General features: G+C 41.7%; 1 protein-coding gene across 1 annotated transcript; it reads left to right on the top strand.

Moving 5' to 3' along the window:
• The first annotated feature begins 5220 nt into the window (after window positions 1–5220).
• On the top strand, window positions 5221–12302 carry LOC102933401 (pancreatic alpha-amylase). The gene is made up of 10 exons (XM_007055215.4): window positions 5221–5598; window positions 6285–6431; window positions 6663–6860; window positions 7587–7817; window positions 8814–8947; window positions 9035–9157; window positions 9252–9351; window positions 9603–9724; window positions 9834–9959; window positions 12059–12302. Exons 1-10 carry the CDS (start codon window positions 5431–5433, stop codon window positions 12246–12248), a joined length of 1539 nt encoding a protein of 512 aa, XP_007055277.1. The 5' UTR covers window positions 5221–5430; the 3' UTR covers window positions 12249–12302.
• The last annotated feature ends 1653 nt before the right edge of the window (window positions 12303–13955 follow it).

The raw sequence follows: 13955 nt of genomic DNA, 5'->3' as shown, positions 1-13955 counted from the left end.
TAACATATTTCCCTCAATCTGCTTTGGATTAAATCTGGCACACAGTACAGGTGAAAAAACTTGAAGAACACTAGCAAATCTATTGGTTAGCAGGATGGCAAAATAGGGAGGGGATCAGTTTCTGCAGCATGAATTACATTTTGTGCAACCTTACCTTCTTAACATTGAAGAGTTATAATGAATTAATTAAATAACATCAATGCAATATTCAAGTTACATATGCAAACGTAAGTGTCAGGAAATGTTAACATTAAGACACCCATCACTTTAATTTGTTCACATTGTTTAAATATATGCTTTAATAGACAATATATGCAATTTAACTAGTCATTAAAGATGGAACAGCATAACTTTTTTTCATAGTATACAGTTCATTGTCAGGTTTGGTAGGAGTCAGTCAGTGGCTGCAGCACTACTGGATCCCCTACCAGGGCAGTTGGTGAAAGCAAGAAAAATCAGCTCCTGAAATAGTCTCGCTCATTGTGAGTGGGACTCTTCTGGGGGGCAATTAATTTTACAATAATGTTTAAAATCTCTCCCTGGGGAGGTGAAGGGTATTTGAATCACATGTTCCATCTCCCACATTCAAATTGTTGCTGCTCCTGGCCTTCTCCTGGTTGCTGTTTGATCCTTGCTGTGAAAATTAGCGAGTGAGCTGGAGGGATGGGAGTGGGGGGTGAGAGCAAGTGATGGAAGGAGAGGGGATGGAGTGAGTGGGGCGGGGGGCCATTGGAGAAGGGGGGGGGTTCTGGGAGCAAGTGTGTTGGGTTTTCTGCTATTAGAAAGTTGGTAACCCTAGTGTGTAGCGGGGTTGGGTGGTGCTCCCTCCCCTGTGGGAACTGGCCCAGGCCCCTTTGCACCCCCTCCCAATTTTGCACCGTGCCCCCTCATGGGGGGCATGTCCCACAGTTTGGGGATCATTGCTTCATCCACCCGCTGGCCTACAACAACAATGCTCCAGGCCCTCCAGACACCTTTCCCCAGCCTACTTAAGGCTGAGACAGGAACAGAATAGACTGAACAGTCCTGCAAAAGCCACTAGAGCAGTGGTTCCCAAACTTGTTCCGCCGCTTGTGCAGGGAAAGCCCCTGGTGGGCCCGGCCAGTGGCCGCGGTTCACTGCTCCAGGCCAATGGGAGCTGCTGGAAGCAGCGCGGGCCGAGGGACATAGTGGCCGCTGCTTCCAGCAGCTCCCATTGGCCTGAAGCAGCGAACCGCGGCCACTGGGAGCCGCAATCGGCTGAACCTGCGGACACGGCAGGTAAACAAACCGGCGTGGCAAGTTTGGGAACCTCTGCACTAGAGAGGTTTGTGATGGAGTGAGTAGGCAATTATTACAAGCAGTTTGCTGGGCCCACAATGAGACATGACCGCTAAGTCCCTCAGGCAGAGGACAGCCTGACTCAGAGATAAAGGGACTAGGTTTAGTTTCAATTTTGGACAAGTCAGGCAGTTACAGACCTGTGGATACCAGTATCCTGGGAGGCAGAGACCCAGCTGGTGTTGGCGACCTAGAGCCAGGTGAGACCATAGGTCCAGGAGCCAACTCATCGTACTTTACGAAGGCCTATTGTTTTCTTTAAGCCAGCCAATGGTTGCAGCATTACTACACCCATATCCAGCTGCCTGGTAAGGTGCCAGGAGCTGAAATACAGCTGTGAATGGTGGAAGGGGGGGAATTTGTTGTACTATTAATGTTTTAGCATTTAACGTTTTCTGTCTCTGGCGTCTCTGTTGCCTCTCCCCAATAAAGTCCCCCTTTGTTACATTGTTCTTTGTGGGTGTGACATTGAATTTGTTTAGGGTTCCATTATTGAATTCTATTTCTTATGTTCTGGGTCAGAAGCCTTGGTAAGAACAGGAGTATTAGTCATTTTTCCAAGGGACAGCAGCTGCTTGTGTCATAGGCACAGAGAGGATGCACCTTGGTTGGTGGCACCAGGCAGCACAACAAAGAACCTAGGTCGCTACAGTTGGGGTTGGGGTGGGAGAGAAGACCCTCTAACTAGCAAGCATCAGGGAGAAGGCTTGATCCCCATGAGCCCTTGGGAGAGCGGATACACCAACTTATTTATTTTTAAATACTAAAAGCAGTTTGTGCTGCCTTTCTGCATTGACAATGTTTTGAAAAATATTAAAAATAAAGCATCATCTCGTACAGTCTATGATGAAGCACTGGTGTTAAGAAATTCACTAAAATCTGCACAGCAGCCTATCTACAACGAAACTGGTTTTTCAAAGATAAGCTTTTGTACTGCACCCATCTCAATGGTAGCTGAAGAACCTACAGAATTCCCAGTGCCTGTAATTTAAAATTTCCAAGAAAATAAAAGTAAGAGTGTGTGTGTGTGTGCGCGCGCGCGTGCACTTCTACACTAGATGCTTTCTGCGTTAAGTAGTAAGTGAAGCTTAGATTTTTTTTCCACGATGCCTAAGGAACTTGGCTTGGTAGTTGGATCTCCAAATGCCTTAGTCTGCTTTGAAAGGCAGATGGAAGATAAGCACAAAGAATACCAGTCTTTATAAATGTTTTTGCATATCACCAGAAGGCTGTTTTATTACATCAGGGTCAGAATGGTCCTACTTGGATGCATGCTAGGCATCTACATTCCTCTTGCATCATCTAATTTGAGTTTCTCCATGAGGGTTTAGCTGCCTAGTTGAGTTTAATTTTGTGGCATCCATGTTAGAAATTGTAGGTCAAAATATTAATAGATTTTTAAGGCTAGAAGGGACTTTTGTGATCATTGTGTCTGACCGCCTGCATAACACAAGCCATAGGCCTCCCCTAAATTAAGTCCAGTTTCAAGGCCAGTTGCTGTGGTTGAACCAGTGCATGTCTTTTAGAAAAACATCCAATCTCGATTTTAAAATCTCTAGTGATGGTGATTCCACCACAGCACTGGTACATTGATCCAATGGTTAATAATTACCCCCACTGTTAAAAGCTTGCACTTCTTTTTTCTAGCCTGATGCTGGCAATTTTTAGCCATTGGATCTTGTTATACATTTTGTTTGCTAGACTGAAGACCCCCCCCAGTATCAAATTTCTGTTCCCTATGTAGGTACATTGGGGATCAGATTATAGCACTGGCCATCTCAGCATTTTAGATGCTCTCTAGGTTTTTTTTAGTTTGAGTTTGGATTTAAAAGGTAGGTGAATTTGACCAGCTAGAGAATATATTTTTTATCTATAGCCATCACAGTAACATGCACTGGCTGTTAGCAGTTGGAGGCTTACTGCTGGAAAGCGGAGCCTGCTCTCTGACAACTTACTATTCTTGTGATAGGTTTCAGAGTAGCAGCCGTGTTAGTCTGTATTCGCAAAAAGAAAAGGAGTACTTGTGGCACCTTAGAGACTAAATAAATTTGTTAGTCTCTAAGGTGCCACAAGTACTCCTTTTCTTTTTGTTCTTGTAATGTAGCCAGGCTTGTGTGTTAGTTGCCTGTGACCAATAAATTCCTGGTGAAAGAATGAGTCTCACAAAGTTTCTCAACTTCTGGCTGTCATTCATTCACATTGTTAAGCTTTCCATCTTCCAGAGTCTCTTTTGAAGTTTAATACATTTTCTTAATATTTACTTTTCTATCTGTTTACTAAGACTGTGGAATTTTATTACTCTTTGTTTTAGTGGGGGACTATGATATGATGCATCTACTTGAAATTCATATTGCCTTTGTCTTCACTGCAAGAACAGATGTTTTTCCATCAAGATAGATATCTTGTAAAAGATATCTATTGGTAAAACCTGTTTCAGGGTTTGTTTTTGTTTTTGTTTTTTTTGCAGTGAAGACATAGCCATTGTCTCTCTAAAAACCTGACTCATGCCCTCCTTATATCTGCTGTATCATTTCTGCTGGTCTGTTCTGTTATTTCCCTATTGTTCTGAGTCCCTTCCACATTTTGGCTAAGATCTGCTCTCTTTCTAAAACATAAGCTTTAGTTCATCCACAGGTTTTTGGGCTTCATGTCAGATTTTTTTGTGAAATTTGTGTTCTGCATTATGCAGAAGGTCAGACTAGCTGATCCCAATGAGCCCCTTTAGCCTTAAAAAGCTATGCATTTATAATTCCCTACGACCTCTCAGGCCTCTATCAGTCCAGGTAGTAAAATATTAACCAAAGTCACATTAACCTCTTTCTTTCTGATTCTACTCAATTGTTCCCACTAAATCAATACAGAAGAAATAAGGGTGAATTTAACTTCTGTGACTATAGCCTTGTTGATCACCAAACTGTTATATATGTTGGGATTCCTTCTGAGCTTTTACCACTTGTTTTTTCCAGAACGTCTTGTCGAGTTCTGGGAGAACATTTCATCCAGTTCTCTGGGATCCAGAAGACAGCTTGATTCTCAGGTTACTTTATGAAGCACGTAACTACTCTTTGCATATGCTAGCCAGGCCTAGATGCAAGGGTTTTAGGTACAGGGGGATACCATAATTCCAATTCATGTCATACCTCACACCACCTATCCTCGCTACCAACATCTATGCTTGCATGTAAAGATCAATTGCTTTGCAGATTGCATAAGATATGCTTATCAGTTCAGGGTGTTTCTGATTACATTGTTTACTATAAACATAGACACTAACTAGTGTGGTTATCTCCCTTATTTACTGTAAAGACAGTCACAATAGTTAATTGTTTCAGAAAGTACATGTTTGGGTTTGTTCAGCAATTACTGACTCAGGCATGTCTTGGCTTAATTTGGGACTGCTCATGTCAGCTAAGCCAGTGCTACAATAAAGGACCCAATATGCATTTTTTTGCAACCCACAAAACTACAGAAAAATAAAATTTCTTCAGATATTTTTAGCCTACAGGGAAAAATACATTTTAAAACAGCCAAAGCACAATGCCACCCGTGTATCCCTTGGGGCAGTGTAGTTCCATGCCTTCCCACCCAAGGGCTATCTATCCTACCTGGCAGCAATTTAGCCCTGAGAGAGAAATTCTGGACTTTTAAGAAATCATGGAGCCCTCTAGAGGTGCAGTGCAGATGGATGTTTAATATTAAGTATTTCTGATTCTATGCCATTGATGCCTTTTAGATCTGTGAGAGCGATCCTCCCAGCTTAGCATTTACTCCTAATCATTGAAGCCACTGACATGTTCATATCTATTTTTAGTCAATGAGTTTGTATCCCCAGATGCCAGAGACCTCTGGAAAACTGTGTTGCCACCCTTAAAAAAACACACAGAGGCCTAATTTGTTTTATTTATAGTTAAAGTTTGTTAGCATGAGAATTTGTTTTCTCTTCACCTGTTGAGCACTTCAGACACAATCAGATAAAATGACAAATGGCTAGTTAACCAAATACTAGGCAGTCATGTGAAATATGTCACATGTAAACGTAACGTGAACTGTACCCTCTTGCAGGATTATAAAGAGCCAGTGAGAAGAGCACAAGCCCTCACTTAAGGCACAATGAAGGTTCTTCTTCTGCTAGCAGCTGCTGGCCTTTGCTGGGCACAATACAACCCAAATACAAAGTCTGGGACGACGTCTATTGTCCACCTATTTGAATGGCGTTGGGCTGACATTGCTCTTGAATGTGAACGGTATTTAGCACCCAATGGATTTGGTGGAGTTCAGGTATGTAGCCTCTAATGTTAGCAGACAGTAAAATTTCTTCATCTTTTGGCATTATTTATTTACCAGAGTAAAAGGTCCAGTTCACAGAGGACAGGCACCAGAGTTACTATCAATTAAAATCGGTGATGGAAGTAGGAAATGTTGACAGGTACGTGCCTAGACCAGTCATTTTGAAGGGGGATTTTACTTTGTCTCCACTGGGCCAGATCCAAAAAAACACATGCTTTCCACTATGTGTCATTTACATTCTAATTCCTCCAAGTACAAAGTAACAATTTATTTCTTCTTTACTATCATTTCAGACATATTTATTCTCCAGTGATGTGCAAAACCAGTAACACTTGTCATCACAATTGAAAAAGAAACTTCTAAATTACTTCAGTCTCCCAGGGCGGTTTTGTCTTTCTTTAAGGAATCAGTCCTAGGTACCTTTTGTGAGATGGTGAGCTCCTTTAACTCCCATTGATTTCAATCCGAGTCCTCCCAGGATCAGATCTTGTGACAGCAAGCTCCTTGTGGGAGAGAGTGGGCTGGATTACGGTGTAAATCAGGAATAAAACTGGTGTCAGTGATCTGTGTTTGCTCTCCTCATGTGTGTTGTACAGCACTGAGCACCCTCTCTGCGCTTATACAAATAAATGTCAAAATAATTACTAGTTTATGAAATGACATCATTTCATTCCCAGATATCGCCTCCAAATGAAAATATTATAATTACTAATCCCTGGAGACCCTGGTGGGAAAGGTACCAGCCAATCAGCTACAAACTGTGCACACGATCTGGAAATGAAAATGAATTTAAAGACATGGTGACCAGGTGCAACAATGTTGGAGTAAGTGTCTGTGGATTTCCTCCTGTTGAAATAGTGTGGGGAGAAATAACTGATTTCAGATCGGAATAGCTGACTGTCTTATTCCAAATGAAGGGAGAAGGCTGCAAAGAAGTTAGAAAAGGTGAAGGGATGTAAATGGGAGGAATAAAAGGTGATCCAGTCAGCGAAACTCACAATGTCACTTCTCTCTCCTTTGTAAAAACAAACTGAAGTGCAAACATTGCTCTCTAGGTTCATATTTACGTTGACGCTGTAGTCAACCACATGTGTGGATCTGGTGGCGGCTCTGGAAATGGTGCTACTTGTGGAAGTTATTTCAATGCAGGGAATAGAGATTTTCCATCTGTCCCGTACTCATCCTTGGACTTTAACGATGGTAAATGTAAAACTGGAAGTGGAGAGATTGAAAATTACAATGATGTGAATCAGGTAATTTCTATATAAGTATCTGGTTTTACTTTCCCCTCCCGCCTATCTTCTTGACTAGTCTTTGCTGTTGGATGACCATCTTAACATGGAAAAAAAAATAACAAGATCCTTGTCTGAGCTGAGCAGTATGCACTCAATACAAGAAGGTACTTAAGTATGTGCCTAAATTTAAGCATGGGAGTATGACCATTGACTTCTCTGATGCTTAGAGTTAGGCGCCTATTTATGCACCTGTTAGTTATGTAGTTCTGATCACCCCTAACTGATGAAGACACTGTTGTATTCAAGCTATTGCCAAAGCATCTAAGGAACTTTCAACCTGATCAGTAACTATTAATGGGAGACCTCCTTAGAAAACCCACAGTTCCGCAGCAAGTGATGCTGGTAATTCAGTAGGTGACAAGCCAAATTTAGGGATTTTAGCTCCTTGTGTTTGCCAAATTCCATTGCGCAGTCTCCCTTCCTAAATTCACACTGCAGCTACATTTGCAGACAATCTTCTTCACTTCCTGGCCTGACCAGAGAATCACACCACCTAAACATAATACATTCCAGAGTACATTCTTCTGTATTGACTTTGAAGGAATTCTATTCAAAACAGGTTAGGCATGTGGATTGAACTGGTTTAGTACATGAAATTAAAAATGTTAAAAATGAATATATTTTAATCAAAAATGTATAGTTTGGCGTATGACTCGGTGATATCTCAACTCATTTTTTAAACAGGTCCGTGACTGCCGCCTCGTTAGTCTACTTGATCTTGCCCTGGAGAAGGACTATGTGCGCTCGAAAGTTGCTGACTACATGAACAAGCTCATTGATATTGGTGTGGCAGGCTTCAGAATTGATGCTTCCAAGCACATGTGGCCTGGGGATATGAAGGCATTTTTAAAGAAACTGAAAAACCTAAATACGCGATGGTTTTCCTCAGGAACGCAGCCTTTCATTTACCAGGAGGTAATCTCGTTTTCTTAATTTCATTCTGAACAGAAATGGGTTCTTTTATATAAAAATACAAATACAGTATGGGCTGGATCCTGCAAAGCACAAGGTTTTAAACACTCTGGACTCAATCTAGCAGAGTGCTTAAGCATAGGCTTAACTTAATAAAGAGTACTCTGTACTCTGCAAAATCATGCCCTATATGAATGAAAGATTTAAGGGCTAAATTTTAAATTATTTAATTTTACATGATCATCAGTTTGCATATACAAATAAGTGCTTTTGTTTTGAAATCAAGTAGGTGTATAAATATCTGTCTTCTGCATGCAGATATTTATGCATTTGCTCTACACAGGTGCAAATGATGACACAAAGTCTAAGGAACTGGCAAATCAAGCAATAATATTCCCTATGGAGTCTAACCTTTGCCACTTAGGAATCCCACTTTTAGTCTTTTATGCTGACACGGGAGCTTTCCAAAACCCCTTGGAAATCTTAATTGAACAGTTCTCCAGGGCTTTTTAATATGTACAGGTCTAGGAAATTCTAGGAAAGTTAGCTAACTTCTACTGCAGAGCCAACAGAAAGACCATAGCATTTATTTTGTGTAGGCCCTAAGCTGATAGACAGAGCTTCGATTTAAAAAAAAAAATAGAATACTTTACTCTCTCTAAATGGCTGTTTAAAAAGTTGACACTAATTACTCACAGTAGAAAAAGTTTGGGGCGGTTTTTCCTCAAATGTCTCTCGAATTCTCAGACTAAGCTTTCTGGCACCGGGGCAATTCTTTTAACACCCACAAGTGCTAACCATGCTTGCTATATACAAAATAAGACATTTGCAATGTTGTTCATTACATTGAATTTAGGTTGCTTTAGGTAGTAACAATAAATGTGTTTTGTTTACTTGCTCAAATTATTTCTCTTATAATAGAGACCCAGAACTAGTGTTTATTGTATTGCTTTTTAAATAGCTAGGAATGTGTTAACAGCTTTTTCTTACTTCTGCCAGGTAATAGACTTGGGTGGAGAGGCAATTAAAGCCAGTGACTACTTGGGAAATGGCCGAGTGACTGAATTCAAATATGGTGCGAAACTGGGGACAGTCATCCGCAAATGGAATGGAGAAAAGATGGCCTATTTAAAGTATATAGCATTTGGATTAATTGTTAGATTCCTGCAATAGTTGAAATAGTAGTGTCCATGTATTTGACTCATTGTTTGTTTGTTTAGGAATTGGGGAGAAGGCTGGGGTTTCATGGCTTCTAACAGAGCCCTTGTCTTTGTGGATAATCATGACAACCAAAGGGGACATGGTGCTGGAGGAGCTTCTATTTTAACCTTCTGGGATGCCAGGTAAGGAACGCTGTTGGCTGTGTGAGGTTCTTATTACTTTTGTCCTAACGAAGACAGTGTATCTTCACATGTCTCATTACTCTTTGGCTTACAGACTATATAAAATGGCAGTTGGTTTCATGCTTTCTCATCCTTATGGATTCACACGTGTAATGTCAAGTTACAGCTGGACAAGAAATTTCCAGAATGGAAAGGTAGGTTTCTAACAGTTGAAAATAAATTCACAAGACTTTTAGGATGAACTTTACCCCTGTGTAGAGAGACAGCACTGGGCCTATGCACTACTTAATTCCCATTAACATCCTTAGGGTAGGAGTGGTACTTGAGTGATGAATAAGCCTTGTGTTGACTCTCTGAACAAGAATGAATGCTATCCTGTTTCCTATGTATGGCCTTTTTCCAAGATAGAACATTTAACTTTTATAATTTTACATTTATCAACAAGGATGTTAATGACTGGATAGGACCACCAAGCCATGGTGATGGTTCAACCAAAGCTGTTTCAATCAATGCGGATAGCACTTGTGGCAACGGTTGGGTCTGTGAACATAGGTGGCGTCAAATAAGGTAGGAAACCATAGAGAGAAATTAAATAAAGAGGATGCAGTTTGCAATATATCTTTAACTGAAGTGGGGATATTTCAACTGAAATCAAGCCTATTTGTTGTATTTTCAGGAACATGGTTATTTTCCGTAATGTGGTTGATGGCCAGCCTTTCTCAAACTGGTGGGACAACGGCAGCAATCAAGTGGCTTTTGGGCGTGGTAATAGAGGATTCGTTGTCTTTAATAACGATGACTGGTAAGTAAGTGGAATGAATATCTTCAGAAACATGATAGCTACAGAGAGGATATGTGACAACTTTGTCATGAGACAGATCTTGGCTTTTACCTGTTGCAAATCCAAACCTACCACCTGCCCTCTCCCAGAAACACTTTTCAAAACCCAACATTAGCTTCCTAAGCAACACACCAGTCTGCCTCTGATTCCTGATCACTGGATTCATACCCGGCAGTGAAGGTTGGTCAGTCAGGAATGCATGACCATGCAGGTGTGAGAGGTAACTAGCCATGAGCTAGAAGGTAGATGGCTCTAAAGAAATGGGTGGAGATTTAACATGTCAGTAATAAGTAATATGTCAGTCAGGTTGGGATGCTCTCCAAAAGGCCATGAAGGTGGGATTGGGTTAGGTCTGCAGAGGGAGGAGGAGAAGAGTTGATGACTAGATTGGATGATTATAGGGATGGGATTCTCCGCTTTTGAGCACTATTCACTGAATTGTTCTTGGTGTTGTCCGTGATAAGGTTTGAATCACTTCAGTTAAATGCCTCCCTCTCCAATACAAAAGGCATTTTGTCCCCAGCAATGCCTTCAATCTCTCTGGATATTCACTAGAGTCTTTGGGGAGTCTCATAAGGGGTGGCAGTTTGTTAGGATTGGTGCTGTGCTCTTCTTGGCTCCTCTCATGTCAGAGGTGCAGAAAGAGACTTTGGGAATTTGAGACTCAGTGGAAGCCATAAAGAGTATGACATTGCCAGAAAAAAGTCCTATGAAATCCGCAGTCTGCCAAGGTGCATCAGTGGGATTATCAGAAAAGGTCATTTTGGGTGAGACCTAGGGAGAGGGAAAAGAACAATATATGTACAGAAGTGATAATGAAGAGTCAAAACATTGAGTCTGAACTGAAAACTGAACATGCTATCAAAGCTGGTAAATACAGTAAGAGTCTGAGTTTGTGTTCTCTCTTATTGCTAGGGGCCTAAATTTGCCCTGGGAGATGTAAGCCATGTCTACACTACGGGCATACAGCTAGTGTGCTGCAGCTGTGCAACAGTGTAGACACTTCCTACAGTGACAGAAGGGGTTTTTCCACCATGGTAGTTAATCCACCTTTCAAAGCAATGGTAGTTATGTCAATGGAAGAATTTTTCCATGGTCCTAGCCATGTCTACGCCAAGGTTTAGGTCGGCTTAACTATGGTGTCAGCGGTGAGGATTTTTCGCACCCTGGAGCAATGTAGGCAGGCCAATCTAAATTTTAAGCGTAGACCAGGCCTTAGGTGAAATTTCTGTGGCTTCAGGGGTGGTTATGCTTGTTATGAGAGTAGTATCCCAGAAATATATGCAGGAGTGAAAGTAATTTAAGGGACATACCGGTACACAGGGCGGCCGGGGTCCTGAGCAAGGTGGGGAGGGCCTGGGGCCAGACTCCCCCAGCCAACTCTTCAGCGGGGCCTGGCGGCGATTTAAAGGGCCTAGGGCTCCTGGCTGCCACCGCTAGTGCTACCCCAGGAATCTGGCAGTGACTTAAATTTAAACTTAAAATTGCCGCCAGAGCATCCGGCCACCGCCGCTACCCCAGGGCTCTGGCAGCGATTTCAAGGGCCCAGGGCTCTGGCTGCTGGCACAGTAGCAGCAGCTGGAAGCCCCAGGCCCTTTAAATCGCTGCTGAAGCCATGGGGCTCCTGGCCACCACCGTTATGGTTGGCTGTATACCTGCTCTTGCAGTACGCTGTACGGGCGTACTTGCACCTCTGAATATATGAGGCTTTTGTTCTAATGAGTGACAGGGAACTCCCTGTCTGATTCATGCTGACCAATGCAAGGCTTCATGGTGCCGCAACCCTGTGAACTGCCTATGAAGACTGCCCTGAACCTTTGAATTCATCACTGTTGCTCTTACTTTGGATAAAGAAGTCACAGTAGACTGAGTATGCTTCCAATACCAGCACTCCCCATCCCACTGGCCAAAAAGAGTAAAAGACCAGAGAGAAGACTAAAACCCATCTAGCCTTGTAGTACCATCCCATGGGCCACAGGTTAGCATGACATTTATGGAGAAATCTGTATTAGAGAGTCTGAATTACCACTTACTCCTTTTCAATCTGTTTTTATACATAGGTGGTTGAATGTAAATTTGCAAACTGGCCTTCCTGCTGGCACTTACTGTGATGTTATTTCTGGGCAAAAGGAGGGCAACTCCTGTACTGGATCAAAAGTCTCTGTGGCTTCTAATGGTATCGCCAATTTCCAGATTAGCAACCAGGCTGAAGATCCTTTCATTGCAATTCATGTTAATGCTAAATTATAATGTAAACTAGAGGCATCTCTTCCCTTGGTCATTCACCTAGTACTTTTTGTTCTGTGTAGCACACCACAGTGAATGATCCTTTAATTAAGAAATAAATGTTACTGGAGCAAAACTGTTGTTACACTCTATTTCATTAATGAAACTAACTATTTGTACTATCAGTATGTAACTAATAGGGATGCCAATATAGGTTTATAAGAGGCAGTGTAACTGGCCAACAGTATCATTTACCATTAGCAGTACTAGTTTGTTTCAGCTGGAGCAAAGGAAAGAACACTGTAAAGAAGAAATTAAATTATAAATTGTACTGTCATAAATCCAAATCTGATACATGTACATACACCACTAATATATTTTTGAATAATGAATTTAAAGTAGTGAAACCGGGTGAAACAAACACATACCCTCTATTAAATTATATGATGTCTGTCACGCTGCATGGAGTGGCTCACAATCATGAATGCCTACTTCAGGGAAGACTGTCAAAAACCAAGCAGACACCCCATACTGGTAGTGCGTTCTATAATTAGAATTCACCAGCCCAGTAGTAAATATGAACGTCTAGTAGTAAATATGAACTGTAACAATCTTATCATGGACAGTCCTTTAGGCTCTCCAGTCTATTTTGTCACTCAGACAAGCTGGATTTAGCACTAAATGGTCACTTACACCAAACAAATAAATAAATCACAAAATATTCAGGTTGCTCCCCATCCAAAGAGACCTGTCACTTATCCAAGATCCACTAGTACTCTGGATCTTACACCAAAGAAAATGCCTGTAGTCACTCCTGTAATAAGCTATCCTTAGGATTTAATGTATATCAGCCATTATCTTCAGGTTACATAATACTGAATCCGTACATAGATTCATAGATATTTAGGTCAGAAGGGACCATTATGGTCATCTAGTCTGACCTCCTGCACAATGCAGGCCACAGAATTTCACCCACCACTCCTGCAAAAATTTCACCCACCACTCCTCTCACCTATGCCTGAACTATTGAAGTCCTCAAATCGTGGTTTAAAGACTTCGAGGAGCAGAGAATCCTCCAGCAAGTGACCTGTGCCCCATGCTACAGAGGAAGGCGAAAAACCTCCAGGGCCTCTTCCAATCTGCCCTGGAGGAAAATTCCTTCCCGACCCCAAATATGGCGATCAGCTAAACCCTGAGCATATGGGCAAGATTCACCAGCCAGATACTACAGAAAATTCTTTCCTGGGTAACTCAGATCCCACCCCATCTAATATCCCATCGGGCCTATTTACCATGAATATTTAATTACCAAAACCATGTTATCCCATCATACCATCTCCTCCATAAACTTATCGAGTTTAATCTTAAAGCCAGATAGATCTTTTGCCTCCACGGCTTCCCTTGGAAGTCTATTCCAAAAGTTCACTCCTCCGATGGTTAGAAACCTTCATCTAATTTCAAGTCTAAACTTCCTAGTGGCCAGTTTATATCTATTTGTTCTTGTGTCCACATTGGTACTGAGCTTAAATAATTCCTCTCTCTCTCCGGGATTTATCCCTCTGATATATTTATAGAGAGCAATCATATCTCCCCTCAACCTTCTCTTAATTAGACTAAACAAGCCAAGCTCCTTCAGTCTCCTTTCATAAGACAAGTGTTCCATTCCTCAGATCATCCTAGTAGCCTTTCTCTGTACCTGTTCCAGTTTGAATTGATCCTTCCTAAACATGG

The sequence above is a fragment of the Chelonia mydas genome, chromosome 8, assembly GCF_015237465.2.
Source record: "Chelonia mydas isolate rCheMyd1 chromosome 8, rCheMyd1.pri.v2, whole genome shotgun sequence".
Classification (NCBI taxonomy): Eukaryota; Metazoa; Chordata; order Testudines; family Cheloniidae; genus Chelonia; species Chelonia mydas.
The sequence above is the reverse complement of the archived record's forward strand: the minus strand, read 5'-3'. Positions and strand labels throughout refer to the sequence as shown.